This window comes from Knufia obscura (genome assembly GCF_036327395.1).
Source record: "Knufia obscura strain CCFEE 5817 isolate CBS 148926 chromosome Unknown scaffold_7, whole genome shotgun sequence".
In the NCBI taxonomy this organism is placed as follows: Eukaryota; Fungi; Ascomycota; class Eurotiomycetes; order Chaetothyriales; family Trichomeriaceae; genus Knufia; species Knufia obscura.
The window spans coordinates 671,233-685,240 of record NW_027042693.1 but is presented as its reverse complement, the minus strand read 5'-3'; the positions used below and the strand labels follow the sequence as shown (position 1 = coordinate 685,240).

The 14,008-nt window shown below is 50.4% G+C and overlaps 6 protein-coding genes across 6 annotated transcripts; 4 read left to right on the top strand and 2 right to left on the bottom strand.

Moving 5' to 3' along the window:
* Positions 1 to 1,135: 1,135 nt before the first annotated feature.
* PMZ80_006451 (uncharacterized protein) lies at positions 1,136 to 2,494 on the top strand (the record flags this gene model as incomplete). The annotated part of the gene is made up of 1 exon (XM_064874864.1): positions 1,136 to 2,494. One exon carries the CDS (start codon positions 1,136 to 1,138, stop codon positions 2,492 to 2,494), a length of 1,359 nt encoding a protein of 452 aa, XP_064729264.1.
* Positions 2,495 to 3,222: 728 nt separating this feature from the next.
* Positions 3,223 to 4,590, top strand: PMZ80_006450 (uncharacterized protein; the record flags this gene model as incomplete). Its single annotated transcript, XM_064874863.1, has 1 exon — positions 3,223 to 4,590. One exon carries the CDS (start codon positions 3,223 to 3,225, stop codon positions 4,588 to 4,590), a length of 1,368 nt encoding a protein of 455 aa, XP_064729263.1.
* Positions 4,591 to 5,083: 493 nt separating this feature from the next.
* Positions 5,084 to 6,649, top strand: PMZ80_006449 (uncharacterized protein; the record flags this gene model as incomplete). Its single annotated transcript, XM_064874862.1, has 1 exon — positions 5,084 to 6,649. The coding sequence occupies one exon, from the start codon at positions 5,084 to 5,086 to the stop codon at positions 6,647 to 6,649; it is 1,566 nt and encodes a 521-aa protein (XP_064729262.1).
* Positions 6,650 to 7,260: 611 nt separating this feature from the next.
* Positions 7,261 to 8,304, top strand: PMZ80_006448 (uncharacterized protein; the record flags this gene model as incomplete). The annotated part of the gene is made up of 1 exon (XM_064874861.1): positions 7,261 to 8,304. The coding sequence occupies one exon, from the start codon at positions 7,261 to 7,263 to the stop codon at positions 8,302 to 8,304; it is 1,044 nt and encodes a 347-aa protein (XP_064729261.1).
* A 1,771-nt stretch (positions 8,305 to 10,075) lies between these two features.
* Positions 10,076 to 11,029, bottom strand: PMZ80_006447 (uncharacterized protein; the record flags this gene model as incomplete). The annotated part of the gene is made up of 1 exon (XM_064874860.1): positions 10,076 to 11,029. One exon carries the CDS (start codon positions 11,027 to 11,029, stop codon positions 10,076 to 10,078), a length of 954 nt encoding a protein of 317 aa, XP_064729260.1.
* Positions 11,030 to 12,281: 1,252 nt separating this feature from the next.
* GUS1 (glutamate--tRNA ligase) lies at positions 12,282 to 13,919 on the bottom strand (the record flags this gene model as incomplete). The annotated part of the gene is made up of 1 exon (XM_064874859.1): positions 12,282 to 13,919. The coding sequence occupies one exon, from the start codon at positions 13,917 to 13,919 to the stop codon at positions 12,282 to 12,284; it is 1,638 nt and encodes a 545-aa protein (XP_064729259.1).
* Between the last annotated feature and the right edge of the window lie 89 nt (positions 13,920 to 14,008).

The window sequence follows — 14,008 nt, the reverse complement described above, 5'->3', positions numbered from 1 at the left end:
GGGACTCAAACAATGTCAACCTGTTCTAAGAAAGCAAGCGAACATATTTCTGGGCTGCCAGGTATATCTGTTTCATTAACAAGTGGGTCCAGGAGTTCGGCTAGTGACACGAGATTAGAGGGGTAGACACGCGCTCGTCGTTGAATCATGAACGCAACATAGCTTGACCATGTAGTTATCATCGGCGTGTCCTAGCAGTAAAGGTTCGACGATCGTTCGTTCTCTATTTCGAGAGACCAATATATGCTTGAGCTCCATTCAGCAAGTGGGAAGCGTGGCAGATTTGACCGCCTCCCTTGACGGGACCAACATACTGTATCGCCTTGCAATGAGTCGCTCGTCGGTCTGAATGCTCAGTATCTCTCTTGCCAATGCCGCTCTCGCAACGCAAATTAGTACGGTAACGACGACTCGCATAGGGGCAGGAAACCCGATCAGAGTGCACAGAAAACCAGTGCTGTCGACATAAGATTGGAAGTCGCAGTGAGCGGCATAAGAACATTAAGGACCATCGCAGTGGTAGCGATGATATGTTCAGGTTGTTCAAGAAGGAACACCACGATCACTACATAACAAAGCCTACACACGAAGCACGAGCAAATGTAGCAAACAGAACTGAGTTTGGCTCTCCATCACTTCGCCGCACTTTCCCTCCTAAAGTTGGCCGGAGCTCTCCTCGCTCTCCTACCGGAGTCTGAGGGCGGAGATCTAATCCGTACTCGACTGCTCTCCTCCAGTTGTTCCTGTTCTACTTCTTCATGTGTTTACGCAGACTGCGACCACACAAAAGACAGACTTGCCGGCAGTTGTAGTGTTGAAGTACGATCAAGCCAAACGCCGGTATGCTTGAAACGGGCTGCATTTCCGCGCGTCGCGAGCCTCGCGTAGAATGTACATGACGATACGATGCCGTCATGTGTCGATCCCACGAGCTCGCACCATGTGGGATGCATGTGCGACGTAAGTAGATCCGGAAGGTACAAGAGGCTGATGTTCGTGGAGGGGCAATCGCAACCAAAGCACAAACATACGATATCTTGTCACATATCTGTCCCACTACTGCTTTACCCTCTGACTATCAACGTCAAGAGTCTCGAAGTCGCAAACTAGCAATACACCTACGCCTACCGCAAAGATGGCGATGTCACAAGCAGCAAACCTTGTTGAGAAGGTGTTGGGCCATGGCGGCACTGCCACGACCGAGCAGAACATGACGAACCCCAATCGAGACATTTCGAAGTATGCGGACCCTAGCGGCGAGAAGATGAAGGCCCTGGTATGGAATGGCAAGAACGACGTCAAAGTTATCGAGACATTCAAGCCAGCCAAGATCGAGAACACTGATGTGATAGTCAAGGTCACCGGAAGCACAATCTGTGGCTCTGACCTGCACCTGTTACACGGTAGTGTCGTCGAGCTGCAGAAAGGTGATATCCTCGGCCACGAATTCTGTGGTGTGGTTGACAGCGTTGGCCCGAACATCTCCAAGGTCAAGCCTGGTGACCGAGTCGTCTGTTCTTTCCAGATTGCCTGCGGACATTGTATGTACTGCGACAAGAAGCTCAGCTCGCAGTGCGAAAACACGAACGATAACACCATTGAGAACATCATGTACGGCGGGCGTACCGCTGGTATGCTCGGCTACTCGCATTTCACCGGAGGTTATGCTGGAGGTCAAGCAGAATATGTGCGCGTCGCATACGGTGATGTGAATTTGCTCAAGATACCAGACGCCGTGCCTGACGAGAAGGCCCTCTATCTGAGCGACGTCCTCAGCACGAGTTGGAACTGCGTTGTTGATACAGGTGTCAAGGAGGGCGACGTTGTAGCAATCTGGGGAGCGGGTCCAATTGGTCAGATGTGTGCCGAGTTCAGTTTCATGAACGGTGCAAAGAGAGTCATCATCATTGATGGCGGTGCCGGTGCTTGGAGGCTAGATTTTGTCAAGAGCAAACTTCCAAAGGTTGAGACTCTGAACTTTGCAGACCTCCCTAGAGGTGAAAGTGTTACGAGTCAGTTGAAAAAGATGGAACATGGAGGTCCGGACGTTGCGCTTGAATGTGTTGCAGGCGAGTATGCGAAAGGCTGGGGCCACTACTTTGAGATGATGCTTGGCATGGAGACTGACACCAGTGAGATCATTAATGAGATGATCACTAGCGTCAAGAGCTTCGGCAGGTGTGGTGTTACTGGTGTCTATGTTGGTTTCACCAACCACTTCAACATTGGCTCACTGATGGAAAGAGGTATTCGACTGATTGGCAATGGTCAAGCGCCCGTACATTTGTACTGGGAGGACTTGCTCAAGAAGATCCAGGATGGTTCGATCGAGCCGTTGCACATGGTCACCCATCGCGTGAAGTTGGAGGAGATGGAAACCATATACAAGAAGTATGATGCTCGGGAACCTGGCATGCAGAAGATCTTTGTAGCGACGAAGTTCAGTTTCCCACCTGCAGAAGGCGCTCCTCAACTGACGACATACAACTCGTGAAGTTGAAGAACTGCATATTCGGCCTCAGAACTCGAAGACCTTGGAGATAGTGGTCCATAGCGAATATTTGAACAAAACAAGATACTTGCTGCATCTAACATCTTGCCCATGCATCTCAGATGCGACAGATAGATAACAACATGCACATTCCAGGGATCATGCCTGCTTGTAATATGCCGTGGTGCGATCTCCGCAGCTTCGGGCTTCAGAGGTTCGAGGCATGTCCTTTTGGCTCTACTACTCATCTGTGAAGGCAGTTCAAATCATTATGAGTTTCATCACCTGAATGATCTCGAAGACGATGCCGGAATTCATGTACAACACTCAGCCTCAGTTCTCGTCCTGTCGAGGCCGAATCCCGCTTGGCTATACCAAAAATAGGCAAAACGGTCGGCACTAAACCAGAATGTCCGATGGTGCTAAATCCAAAATGTCGAAGCTATTCGCCCACCTCTCTTTATCGATCTGAGACATCGTGACATCTTGCTGGAAGTCTTCCCATCACTTTTTTCCTTTTCTTGCATGATGAGTGGAACCAACGAGTGAACATCTTTGCCGCGGTCTGTTGCACTGCAGCTACGAATCAAGGAACAGAGGGCTGCGTTTGGCCGGATCGAGCTTGACGCGACTAGCTACCCCTTGGCAAGTTTGGCACGAGTCTGAAACTCGGGCAACAGCACAGAGTCTAGGGCCGCTGATATACGAGCTTCCCTGCTCGTCACCGCGTCATGTCCGATACACACCCAACGAGCCTTCGACCTGGTGGCCCTTCACCTTCAAACACACCTCGACCTGAATCTCAAACATTGTCGGAAGACATGCAAAATCGACAGCAATTTGCATATGGCGCAAACCAGGAATCCCAGCCTGGTCAGCAGCAGGGCGGATCTTACAGCGGCAGATTTCCGAGTCAGATGTATGGCGCACAAGGACCAGACTTCAGCGTAGAAGCACCAGGTGGGAACGCATCTCATAATCAGTATGGCGACAATGGTCCACGCTCACGCGCAAGTACGATTGGCCAAAGTTATCCTATTGCCATGGACCAGTCATCAGCACCCGCAATGCCATCAGCGCAACCACTTTTTGCTCAACATTCCGGACCAGCAAGCGCGGGAGGACAATCCGGCTCACGACCAGCATCGCGCCAAGCACCGCCAGGTCCATCGCAAGCCATGAACCCTTCGAGCTTTTCGACTGCGCCAAACACTAGACCTGGCACAGCGGGCGGTGCCCAAAGTCAGAGCAAATCGCCATTCACAACGCCAGTAACCTCTCCACCACGGTCTCGACCTAGCCAGATACTGCTCATCAACCCGACATCATCTACGGCTCTGACAAACACCATGCTACAGTCTCTTCGTCCTATTCTGCCACCACAACTCGAAGTAGTAGGCTACACAGCACATTACCCAGCACCGACCGCAACGGAGACGACCGTCGATCAAGCTCTGAGTACTGAATTAGTGCTACGAGACCTAGCCAAGTACGCCACGAACAACGGCGAGACAGTCCAGAACTTCGACGCGCTCCTCATCGCAAGCTTTACTCACCACCCGCTCATCGCTGCGCTACGTGAGAGCTACGATGTACCTGTTATCGGAGTCATGGAAGGATCGCTGTATGTCTCCCGAATGCTCGGTGCCCGTTTTGGTATCCTCTCAACCACGAACAGACATAAGATACAGACAGACAATGCGCTGCATATGTCTGGGCTGGGACACTACTTTGTCGGTGCGGAGGCAGTGCACATGAGTCCCATCGAGATTCTGGCCAGTGCAGCACAATCGCAGACTGGTGCGCTACCGGAGGAAGTCAGCAAGCGGATTGCGCATGCGGCGAGGGTGTTGGTCAGCAAGGGTGCGGATACGTTGATCATGGGAAGCGAGAGTATGAGTAGTGTTGAGGTCATCAGGGCTGCTAAGGACGCGATTCGGGAGGAAGATGGAAGGAGAACAATCAATGTGGTCGATTGTGTTGAGGCTGGTGTTATGTGTTTGAATGCTCTTGTAGGTATGGGTGTGCCGACTAGCAAGAAGGGCGTTTACAGGGGAGAACGTGATGGTAGGCGGGCACGAGGCCAAAATTGGTTGTGAAATTGAGGGGATGGTGGAGATTGGAAAATCATGGCATTGCTATGGACGCATGGAATTAGGTGTTTATGATGTGCTGGTATTGTTGACATACTAAGGCTATATGATAACGAGATGAATATATTCTATGAATCCTAGCCAGCTGCTAGCGCAGCGGTGGTCTTCATTTCAATCTACAAGCTCAACCGTGTCCAATCTCTGACCACTGGCAGCAGGTGCGATTGATGCCTTACACAGATCACAAGCTAAGCAGCTGCCTTAATTAACGACAACGGAAAAGAGCACCAAGAGTCCAGATAAGGAAATCCCGATGCAGATACCGGATATCTTTTCGGCAGCATCACGAATATGAGTCAAACTGCGAAACAGCTTCACCGATGTGATGTTTCTTTACGATATCCAGGTATGATCTTTAACAAATACGTTCGCACGGTCTAGAAACTTCCCCTGTGGCCTGCCTAAATTCTGTCAAGGGCTCCTACCCTCGACATCAACGATGGCTTTCCTGGCGCTTCTCCTACTCAAGCCACTTGTGATCTCACCACTCTTGGCATTCACGTTCCTGGTACTACGGACAGTGTATCGGATCTCTCCATTGCATCCACTATCCCACATACCTGGCCCATACCTACCTCGGATGTCCAGTCTATGGCTCGTCTACCACGCCTGGATCGGAGATGAATGCACGGTCGTCCATAAGCTTCACCAGCAATATGGACCCATCGTCCGCACTGGTCCATTCAGCGTCGATATTGCAGATGGCGAGGCCCTGAACGATATCTACGTTGCTAAGGGCGGTTTCCGAAAGGCAGCATTCTACGGCAACTTTGACATCGATGGGCACAAGTCGATCTTCAGCGAGGTCATCCCAGAGAATCGAGCGCCACGAGCGAAAGCTGTTTTGCCGTTGTTCGCGACTGCACACTTGAGAGCTGGAAAGGATGTATTAGATAGCATTGTGCAGGGCTTTGTTGCCAAGTGCGCGAGACAGGCAGAGGTTTCAAGGAGGACGAATCGACCGGTAAATTTGCTTGACTTGACGAGAGGCTTGGCAGTTGACGCCGTAACTGGGTATCTGTTTGGTCGTGCGTATGGTGGGCTCGAGCACGAACGACGCGAAGAAGGCGAGCGTAAGGCAGATGCAAAGGCAAAAGACGAGGAGAGGGGGGAGATGAGCGCAAATGGAATGGTCGATCTATTCGTTGGTGTTGGCAGGTTCTGGTATCTGCCAGCCTGGTCGTTCCAGTGGGTCGACTGGCTTGATGCCAAGTTTGGAGTCGGAAGCAGCAAAGATGTCGATAATAGCCTTGGTCTGGTCGATGACTTTGTCGCTGGTGTGGTTGAAAATGCAAGACTTGCGCTGGAGGCTGCGAAACCAGACGACGGTGGCGTTGATGGTGTTACGAGAGCTTCATATCCTGGCAGACTCCTCTCGGCTGGACTATCAATATCAGAAACACAAGCACAGTGCAAAGACCTCATTTTCGCGGGCACAGATAGTACGGGCATGAATCTGGCGACTATCGTGTTCTACCTGGCGAAACATCCCGACATTATGGAACGCCTCAAAGCAGAGCTGCAGGAGAAAAAGGATGTAATAGACTTGATGGAGATCCAGTCGTTCCCATTGCTTCGAGGAGTCGTCAAAGAAGGACTGAGGCTGTCGATGGCAAATCCGTCGAGGTTGCCGAGAGTCGTGCCTGCTTCAGGATGGGCGTTCAAAGGCATACAATTTCCGGCAAATACGGAAGTGAGCTGTACGCCTTTCGAGCTTCATCTTAATCCCGAAGTCTTTGAGGATCCTTGCGTCTTTGATCCTACGAGGTGGATCGATGATGGAGCGAAGTCGAAAGAGATGGAGCGAGACGCAATACCATTTGGACTTGGACCCAGGCAGTGTATTGCGAGAAATCTGGCGACGGCAGAGCTGTTTCTGGCTGTAAAAGGTCTTGTCGAGAGTGGTGTCTTACGGGGTGCACAGCCGGTCAAGGACAAGATCGAGATACTAGAATGGTTCAACAGTCATGTCATTGAGGGCAAAATCGACATGAGATGGGTGTAGATCTGGGGAAATCCCAACCATATGTTACCTTCGCATCGAATATCTGCTTCCATACTCGACGGCATTACCCTGTCTGATCTTCCTAGACTGGCAATTCCGATGAGTACGCGGATGCGCATGGTTCCAGACTACGAGATTTCTTTCACCTCTGAGCAGAACTGTTGGTGGTAATCCATGTACCCTGGAGGAATTTTCTGACAAGCGACAGCACTACTGACGTTCCCCGCTCACCGGTCGCTTAGTTTGTGGGAAAAACTGCTGCCTGGAGCCGCTCGGCGTCAAGGCGCATGTGTTTAACACGTTTCAGAAGCATCAGGCCTCAAGCTTCAAGGAGCTGTGTCATGCAGCACGCCTTCGAAATCACCGACGCTGCCTGTTTTCATCTTCATAATGCCATTCGAGTTTCGAGAAGTAGATAGCCATTCGGCCTACTTGACTCTAGAGCGTATTTCCAGGCTGCGAGAGGTCACCAGCACCGATTGATCATGTTGCTACCAGACTCTATCCGGCACTTCAGAGTGTTAGCCATACTGTGGGCTGTTCAGCTGCCGGTGACTTCTTACTATGTGCTGCGTGTGCTGAGCTACACGACCTTGATGATGTTTTTCGCAATGGTTTATGATATCCCATGGTGGCCACTGACAGTCTGGAGTATCGCAGAGATTACCATGATCATTCTGGTATCAGTGGAAGTCGCCAAATACAGGTCAAGACGTCTTCAGCCGTTGTTCTTCTCGATATCCCAAGGCATACGTGCAGTCATCTGGACATACGAACTCTATAGGGGAATCAAGGGTCGTCTGGGAAGTTTCCAGGGCACGATGTCGTATCTGTGGCTAGGCTTGTCCTCCTTGACAATGCTGTCTCTCCACTTCGGAACCCTTTATGGAGCATTTATCTACATCCAGCAGCGACGATGCAGGACCCCTGGAGCTCACAGCGACCAGGAAGGCTACGAACAATTTCTGATGACCTCAGATAGTGTCAATCAAGCACAAAGTCTGGTATCAAGGTGTTTGCAACCGAATTCTATTGTTACGTGGATATTCACACCTTCCACAAAAGTTGGAAGTCAGCTCGAGGCACCTGTGCACGTTCTGAACTGTGTGACTTTTGCTGTCAAGTACATACTCGGAGCTACTGCCTTGACAGTCGTGATGTCATTCTCTTCAAGACTCGCTGGTGAACCGAAACGAGCAGCCCTTGTCGAAACTCGTGAATTTTGTGACAGGGACTACATCAAGCCCAGAGCGACATTGGATGACACCTACACAGATGATTCATCTACCATGGATGTCGATGCAAACAACAACCATGCTCAGCGTTCTGAATCTCCTAGCATCGTATGGGGTCCAAGCGATGGGTTGAGCATGCATACAATCGATGAAGATCAGCAACTACAGAGTACAATAAGCACGTCAACACAAAGCACTGCTGCACAGATGCCAGAACGCCTTCTTGGACCTAGACATCTGTGTTACTTAGATGAATCACGGCCTCAAGGCTACCAAACTATACTTACGAAAGATCGAGCCCTTTCGCACAACACCAATGGGACAGGAGATTATGTCTTCATCTCTTACACGCGACAACAGTTCTATACACAAATCGCTGGCGACCCGACTTTGCCTGCAGAGCATAACATGCGGCTTTAAAAAGCCCTCGATCGAGATACGACGACTCTCATTAAGTACGTTATCAGCGCTACTCGCGCGGCTAACGTTGACGCTTTCTGAATCGACTACGAATGTGTCCAGCCAGAAGGCGGAGAGATATCAGCAGATTCGATAGAAGATGTTTACCGGATCTGCGATGTAGTTCGTGCAGTACATTCCCTGACTATAGTAATAGGCCCTCTACTTCTAAAGGACTACAAGCATGATAACGCCGATACTACGATAGGCAAAGCAGATTGGCTTCATGATTAGGGTAAACGTCTTTAAACTGTTCCCGAAGCTCTACTATGCTCTGTAGAGCACCCTATCGCCGTATATACTATCGGTAACCCGACACCCGAATATGTTATAAAGCGCAACCTAGTAAGTCGTGTCTAGGATGATACCGGAACTCTACGTTAACTGGTTGACTATTACGAGTCATCTCTATCACTCGCATAAATAGAGCTTATTTCTATCACCTTGGAATGCTTACAACGTTGCTAGACAGAAAAGCGTATAGATGGCGATGTGGCCTACGCTCTTATAGGTCTTTTGAGTCAACGCTCGAAGGTCGTAAAGAAGGACTCTAGCTTCTAGGTATTCGCACGGCTGTTACTAGCAAACGACAGCCATATGCTGTTAGAGCGCTTAATCTGTCTCAAGGCGATATCGCTCGGGGCCCCTTAGCTCGATATACGCGACAAGTGGAACGCTCGATTAGGGGACATTTATCCTCTGCTTTAGGTCTTGGATATTGGTAACAATGACACAATCACTCTTAGTGGTGCACATGGGGCCCTCATCAATTGGTCGTACTTGCACGCAGTGGACTACACGCCAGTGTCGGACAGGAACTTCGTATAGCTCGTAGCTCGCTGGGTTCCACTCCTGCTCTGTTCTTGGCTTACCGCTTGGTCGCTCATGTACGCCTTAGTCCGTAGTATTGAACCTTTTAAGGACTTCGAGTTGCATTCTATTAACATACTCTATGTGTGCACTATCGCGTGACTCTATCGTTCGTAACATTGACCCCAGCCTTGTTGAGAAGCGTATACGATCAAGAGATCCACGCGGTACAAGCCCGCTTCTTCGGGGTTGAAGGTATCCCGAAGCTGGGTCCGGTCGAGAATTGTATACTTGGTCGCGACAAAGGCCGCATTAAATGGGTATCTACCAGCAATCCAGGCGAGTCGCTAGGAGCAGACGGTCCTGCTCCTTCAACAGAAATGGGACAAGGTGTAAGGCAGTTCACCCTCATCGACACTTTCGCACTATCAGCAATGGAGTTTGAAGCCAGGAGACCACCGAACATTGTTGTGGCAGCTGGTCGGGAGCGAGGTTTCGTGAGAGCACTACTCTGTTCATATGACGCAGATAGCAACAGGTTCAGCAAGGAGAGCGTGCTTCGAATGGCGGCTACCGTGCTTGATCGAATGCCCAAAATGGATGAGTTCAAATTTACTCTTATCAGCCCAGTGGAAGCTACGACTGTGTAGAATCAACGCAATGTCTCGAGTTTGCCTCGACCATTTCCCCCTGATTGCCAGATCGCCACATTGTCACGTTCTATGTCCATCGGACGAATCTCATGTGGCTGCCTGATATTGTTCAGAGCGCAGTGCCACTCACGACTCACCGGGTGTCCTCTCAAGTTGACCACGCAATGCTACACCAGTAGATATATCCGCGATGGAGAGGAGATTATTATCTTACACAGAGCAGCGGAACGGCCTACTAATACAGAACAATCATCGTCCATCTCAACCGCTCACTCCACCTTCAACCCCATCCCCTGCAAATCCTCCCACACAAGCCACCCCAACAACCCAATTCCTCCCGCCGACATCGCCAAACAGATCACACTCCCCATCACATCCTCAGGATGTACCCAACCAACATGCCCCCTCGCCGCACTAAACCCCATCAACCCAAAGTTGACAACCCCATGACAAAGCGCAGACCTCATCACGACCCGCATCATTCCCATCCTCTCCTTCCTAACCACATTCACCGCCGTACCCACCCCACAAAGCAAATGCGCCGCCATCCCAATACAGAACCTCCCCATCGCAGTCCGCACAAGCTCATAGTTCGAGCTCGCCTTCGCCGCACCAGCAACGAGAAACATCCACATCTCCACCGTCGCGAATGCTATTCCAGCCGTCGCACCATACAAGACGTATGTCCTCGCATCCACAATCACACGTTCATCCTTACCCCTCCGCTCCTCATCATATCTGGCGGCAAATTTGATAGAGCAATACTTCTGCACCTCCTCACACCCCGCAAGCACAGTCGTCATGAACACCATGAAAACCCAGTAGCTTGGTCGCGCGGCGAAGGCAGCACGCTGCGCACGGTGTGCATCATCGCGGATATCGTACTCGCGGGTTACGGTCTGGAACTCGCGCAGGAACCAAGCTGTGTCTGAGCCGAAGAGGATGTATGCGGCGGTGTAGGCTAGGATTGCCTGGACGAGGAGGAGAGCGGCGGTGCTGAGGGTGCTGGTGAAGAGGTAGGTGTAGAGGAGGGTTTGGAGGGGCGGGCGGTGGTGGGTGGGGAGCGTGGAGTTGTAGTATAGGAGGGCGAGGGTTGGTGAGAGGATTAGGGGGAGGAGTAACGTGACGGTCGTGGAGCTGTATATGCTAATGCTTAGCAGTGTGGCCGCCGAGAGTGTGGATGTGATCTTGGTCGGGCGGGAGAGCGTGTCGTGATTAGACATTGGTGGGGTGTGGTCGTCTTTCATGGTTCTGCGAACTTAGAATCATGGCAGACTTCATCACCAAGTGGCCGGTTGCTTCGCAGTTTAAGATGGTTTTAAATATGTAGAAATGAAATCTGGTGGTGAGTCAACGACCCGACGCATCCTGTGTTGTAAATACAGGAGGGTAGGGCACGGCACAGCTAAGTAGCGTCAGTCTAGTACTGTGTGTACTGAGATGCCGACGGGAAATAGGCACGGCTATTCATCGCTATGCGAAGTAAGGCAACATCCCAGTCGTCTGGTGAGCGGACAGTTTCTCCCAACTGGGAATGTGGCTTGGACTAGGCTAGGCGTCAAGATAGTTGGCCGGTTCGAGGCCAAGGGCAAAAAGATCGAGACTTGGTTCAGGTCAGGCAACACCTTTCAGATAAAGTATGGATATACTGAAGGCTGCGTCAGATTCCTTAAGATCAGCAAATTATTGGCACATAGTTTCAGAGCATGTAAGTATTTACATAATTCAATGCACATTGAAGAACAGTACAACTCATATTGCTGCTTTGCAAAAGCAGCCGACTATCTTGACGCCAAGCCTAGGGCTGGTGGCTTGCTTGCTGAGCCACAAGTCGGAGAAGGAGAGGAGGACTGCCTCGTGTCTGTGCCCCGAAAGAATTAATGTATACCCACTGTAGTCGGATACAGGCAGTCTGTTCGTGAGGTTTTGCTGCATACTTCATCAAAGTCGCCCCTTCCTAGTGTGGATCAGGTGAGTGGGGATAGGATTGCACGACATGATCAGCTCGACTTTGTACGAAAAGAATGCAAAACTTGAGATCTGTACGTCAACAACTAGCGGGCCATTATCTGGAGATGACCGAGCACTGAAGCAGGTTAATTGAGCCCAATATAGGTGGGTAGGCAATGTTCCAGAATCACAGTCTGGGAAAATTCCCTCGACCCTAGAAGTAAACTCTAGCGGCCTATAGCCGGAGCACATCTGATCAATGCCCGAAGCATTGCATTGCTCTTGAGATTGTGCAGGTGCTATTGCAATCTGAAAAAGTTTGGTGGTGTCCTAACGACCTTGACCAATATCGACGCGTTCGCGACTTCCTTTACTAGTTCTGGACAGCCTAGGTAGTCATATCAACCCCATGAATGAACATCTGTCGTCCTGACCTGAAAGATTTGGTACCTATGCAACCTTGCGCCTTTTATTTTCTCATGCCCCATTTACCATGCTTCGTGCGTTTCGTGACTCGAATTCTATCTATTTCCCGCTCGGCACCTTGAAGAAAACGCCCGGCTTCTCCTTAGTCGGTGGCACATCACATCTGTAGTAACCCTTTCGATCATACTGGAAAATGTCGTCCTTCTTGATGTTCCAGACATTGCAGTCTGCCATGGCTTCCGATTTGAACTCTGTCTTCGGTGTCAAAAAGTCCTCCCACTTGTTCTCCTCTTCCTCGGTCAATTTATCTTTGGCAAGTAGGTAGTCGAAGTCGACGAGTTCAACTGGCACCAGCTCCTGATCGAGAGATAGCCATGTGACCTTCTTCTTTGTGGCTTTGAAGTCGCCCTCGAGATGTAGATCGAACTCAATGCTCTCAACATTGCCTAGGCTATTGACACCATCTGTCACATCGTCTGTCTGTGATTTCTGATATGCGATGTTTTTGACGATTGCATTGCCCCAGTTCATGAGTGTAATCTCCTCGCCTTCAGCGAATGTCCGACAGTCCTCCTGTTCCAGCGCGAGGTTCTCGGAGTACCACACATCTTTCTCGCCCAGATCGAACTTGGCGTGTAATTTCTGCTTCTCACTGTATGGCGCGTCCTTTGGGAAGCCATTGACCTTGCACTTGACATAAGGCTTGTCGATGGCTGTATATCTTGCTGCTCCTTGGTCAATGACCTTCTTGTTCATTGCCCATATCGTATGCCAATCCATATTGACGATATTCTTACTCGGTCCCTGGCTGACCATAAAGTCTCTTAGTCCCTCAACAGTCATACCTCTTCTTCTGATGCCTCTCACGGTCGGAAATCGTGGGTCATCCCAGCCAGAAACCACATGCGCATCGACCAATTTTGTCAACTTTCTCTTACTCATCAGGGTCCTCACGAACTGAATCTTACTGAATGTCCAGATGAAAGGCGCCCTCAGCTCCAATGCCTTGAGCAGCCACTTATATTGTGCATCCTGATCGTTGTACTCGCTGGTACGCAGCGCATGCGTCACACCCTCAATGCTGTCCACAACTGGGCAGGCGAACTGATAGGTAGGATAAGCCTTGTATTTGTCGCCTGTTCTGTGATGTGGCTTCTGCTCTTTTGGACATCGATAGATGACTGGGTCGCGGAGGGAAGCGTTGTCGTTGGCATAACTGATCTTGGCTCTTATGCACCACTTTCTACCCTCGTCACTGCCGGACTTCATCTCCTCGTATCGTTTCAGATTATCCTCAATACTATCATCTCTGTGGACTGACGGCTCTCGGGCCATTCGCATGGTGCTCATTACGTCGCCTGGAGTGTCATCCGCGAATGCTTTTCCTGCCTCTATGATCTTTACACAGTATTTGTCGATCTCGTCAAAGTAGTTGCTTGTGTAGCTGATCATGTCTGGCTTGATACCTAGCAACGCAACATCCTCCATGATGGCATCTTGGTATTCCTCCTTCTCTTTCTCAGTGTTTGTGTCGTCAAACCGCAGAATCATCTTGCCGCCAGGATACTGGATATGGGCGAAGTAGTCATTGAGTAATGCGGCCTTCGCATGACCGATGTGTAGGTATCCTGATGGCTCTGGAGGGAACCGTGTGACTACGCCCTTGTCGGCATCCTTGAGGTCCAATCCCTTCACTTTCGGGGCCTTCTTGGCCTTTCCCTCGCCTTTGGGTGGCATGTTGGTGGTTGCTCAAGTTTATTGAAGACTATAAGAAGGACTGAGCTGAAGTCTGGTTGTCGTAAGGGCAGGAGATTGTGATCGTGTGA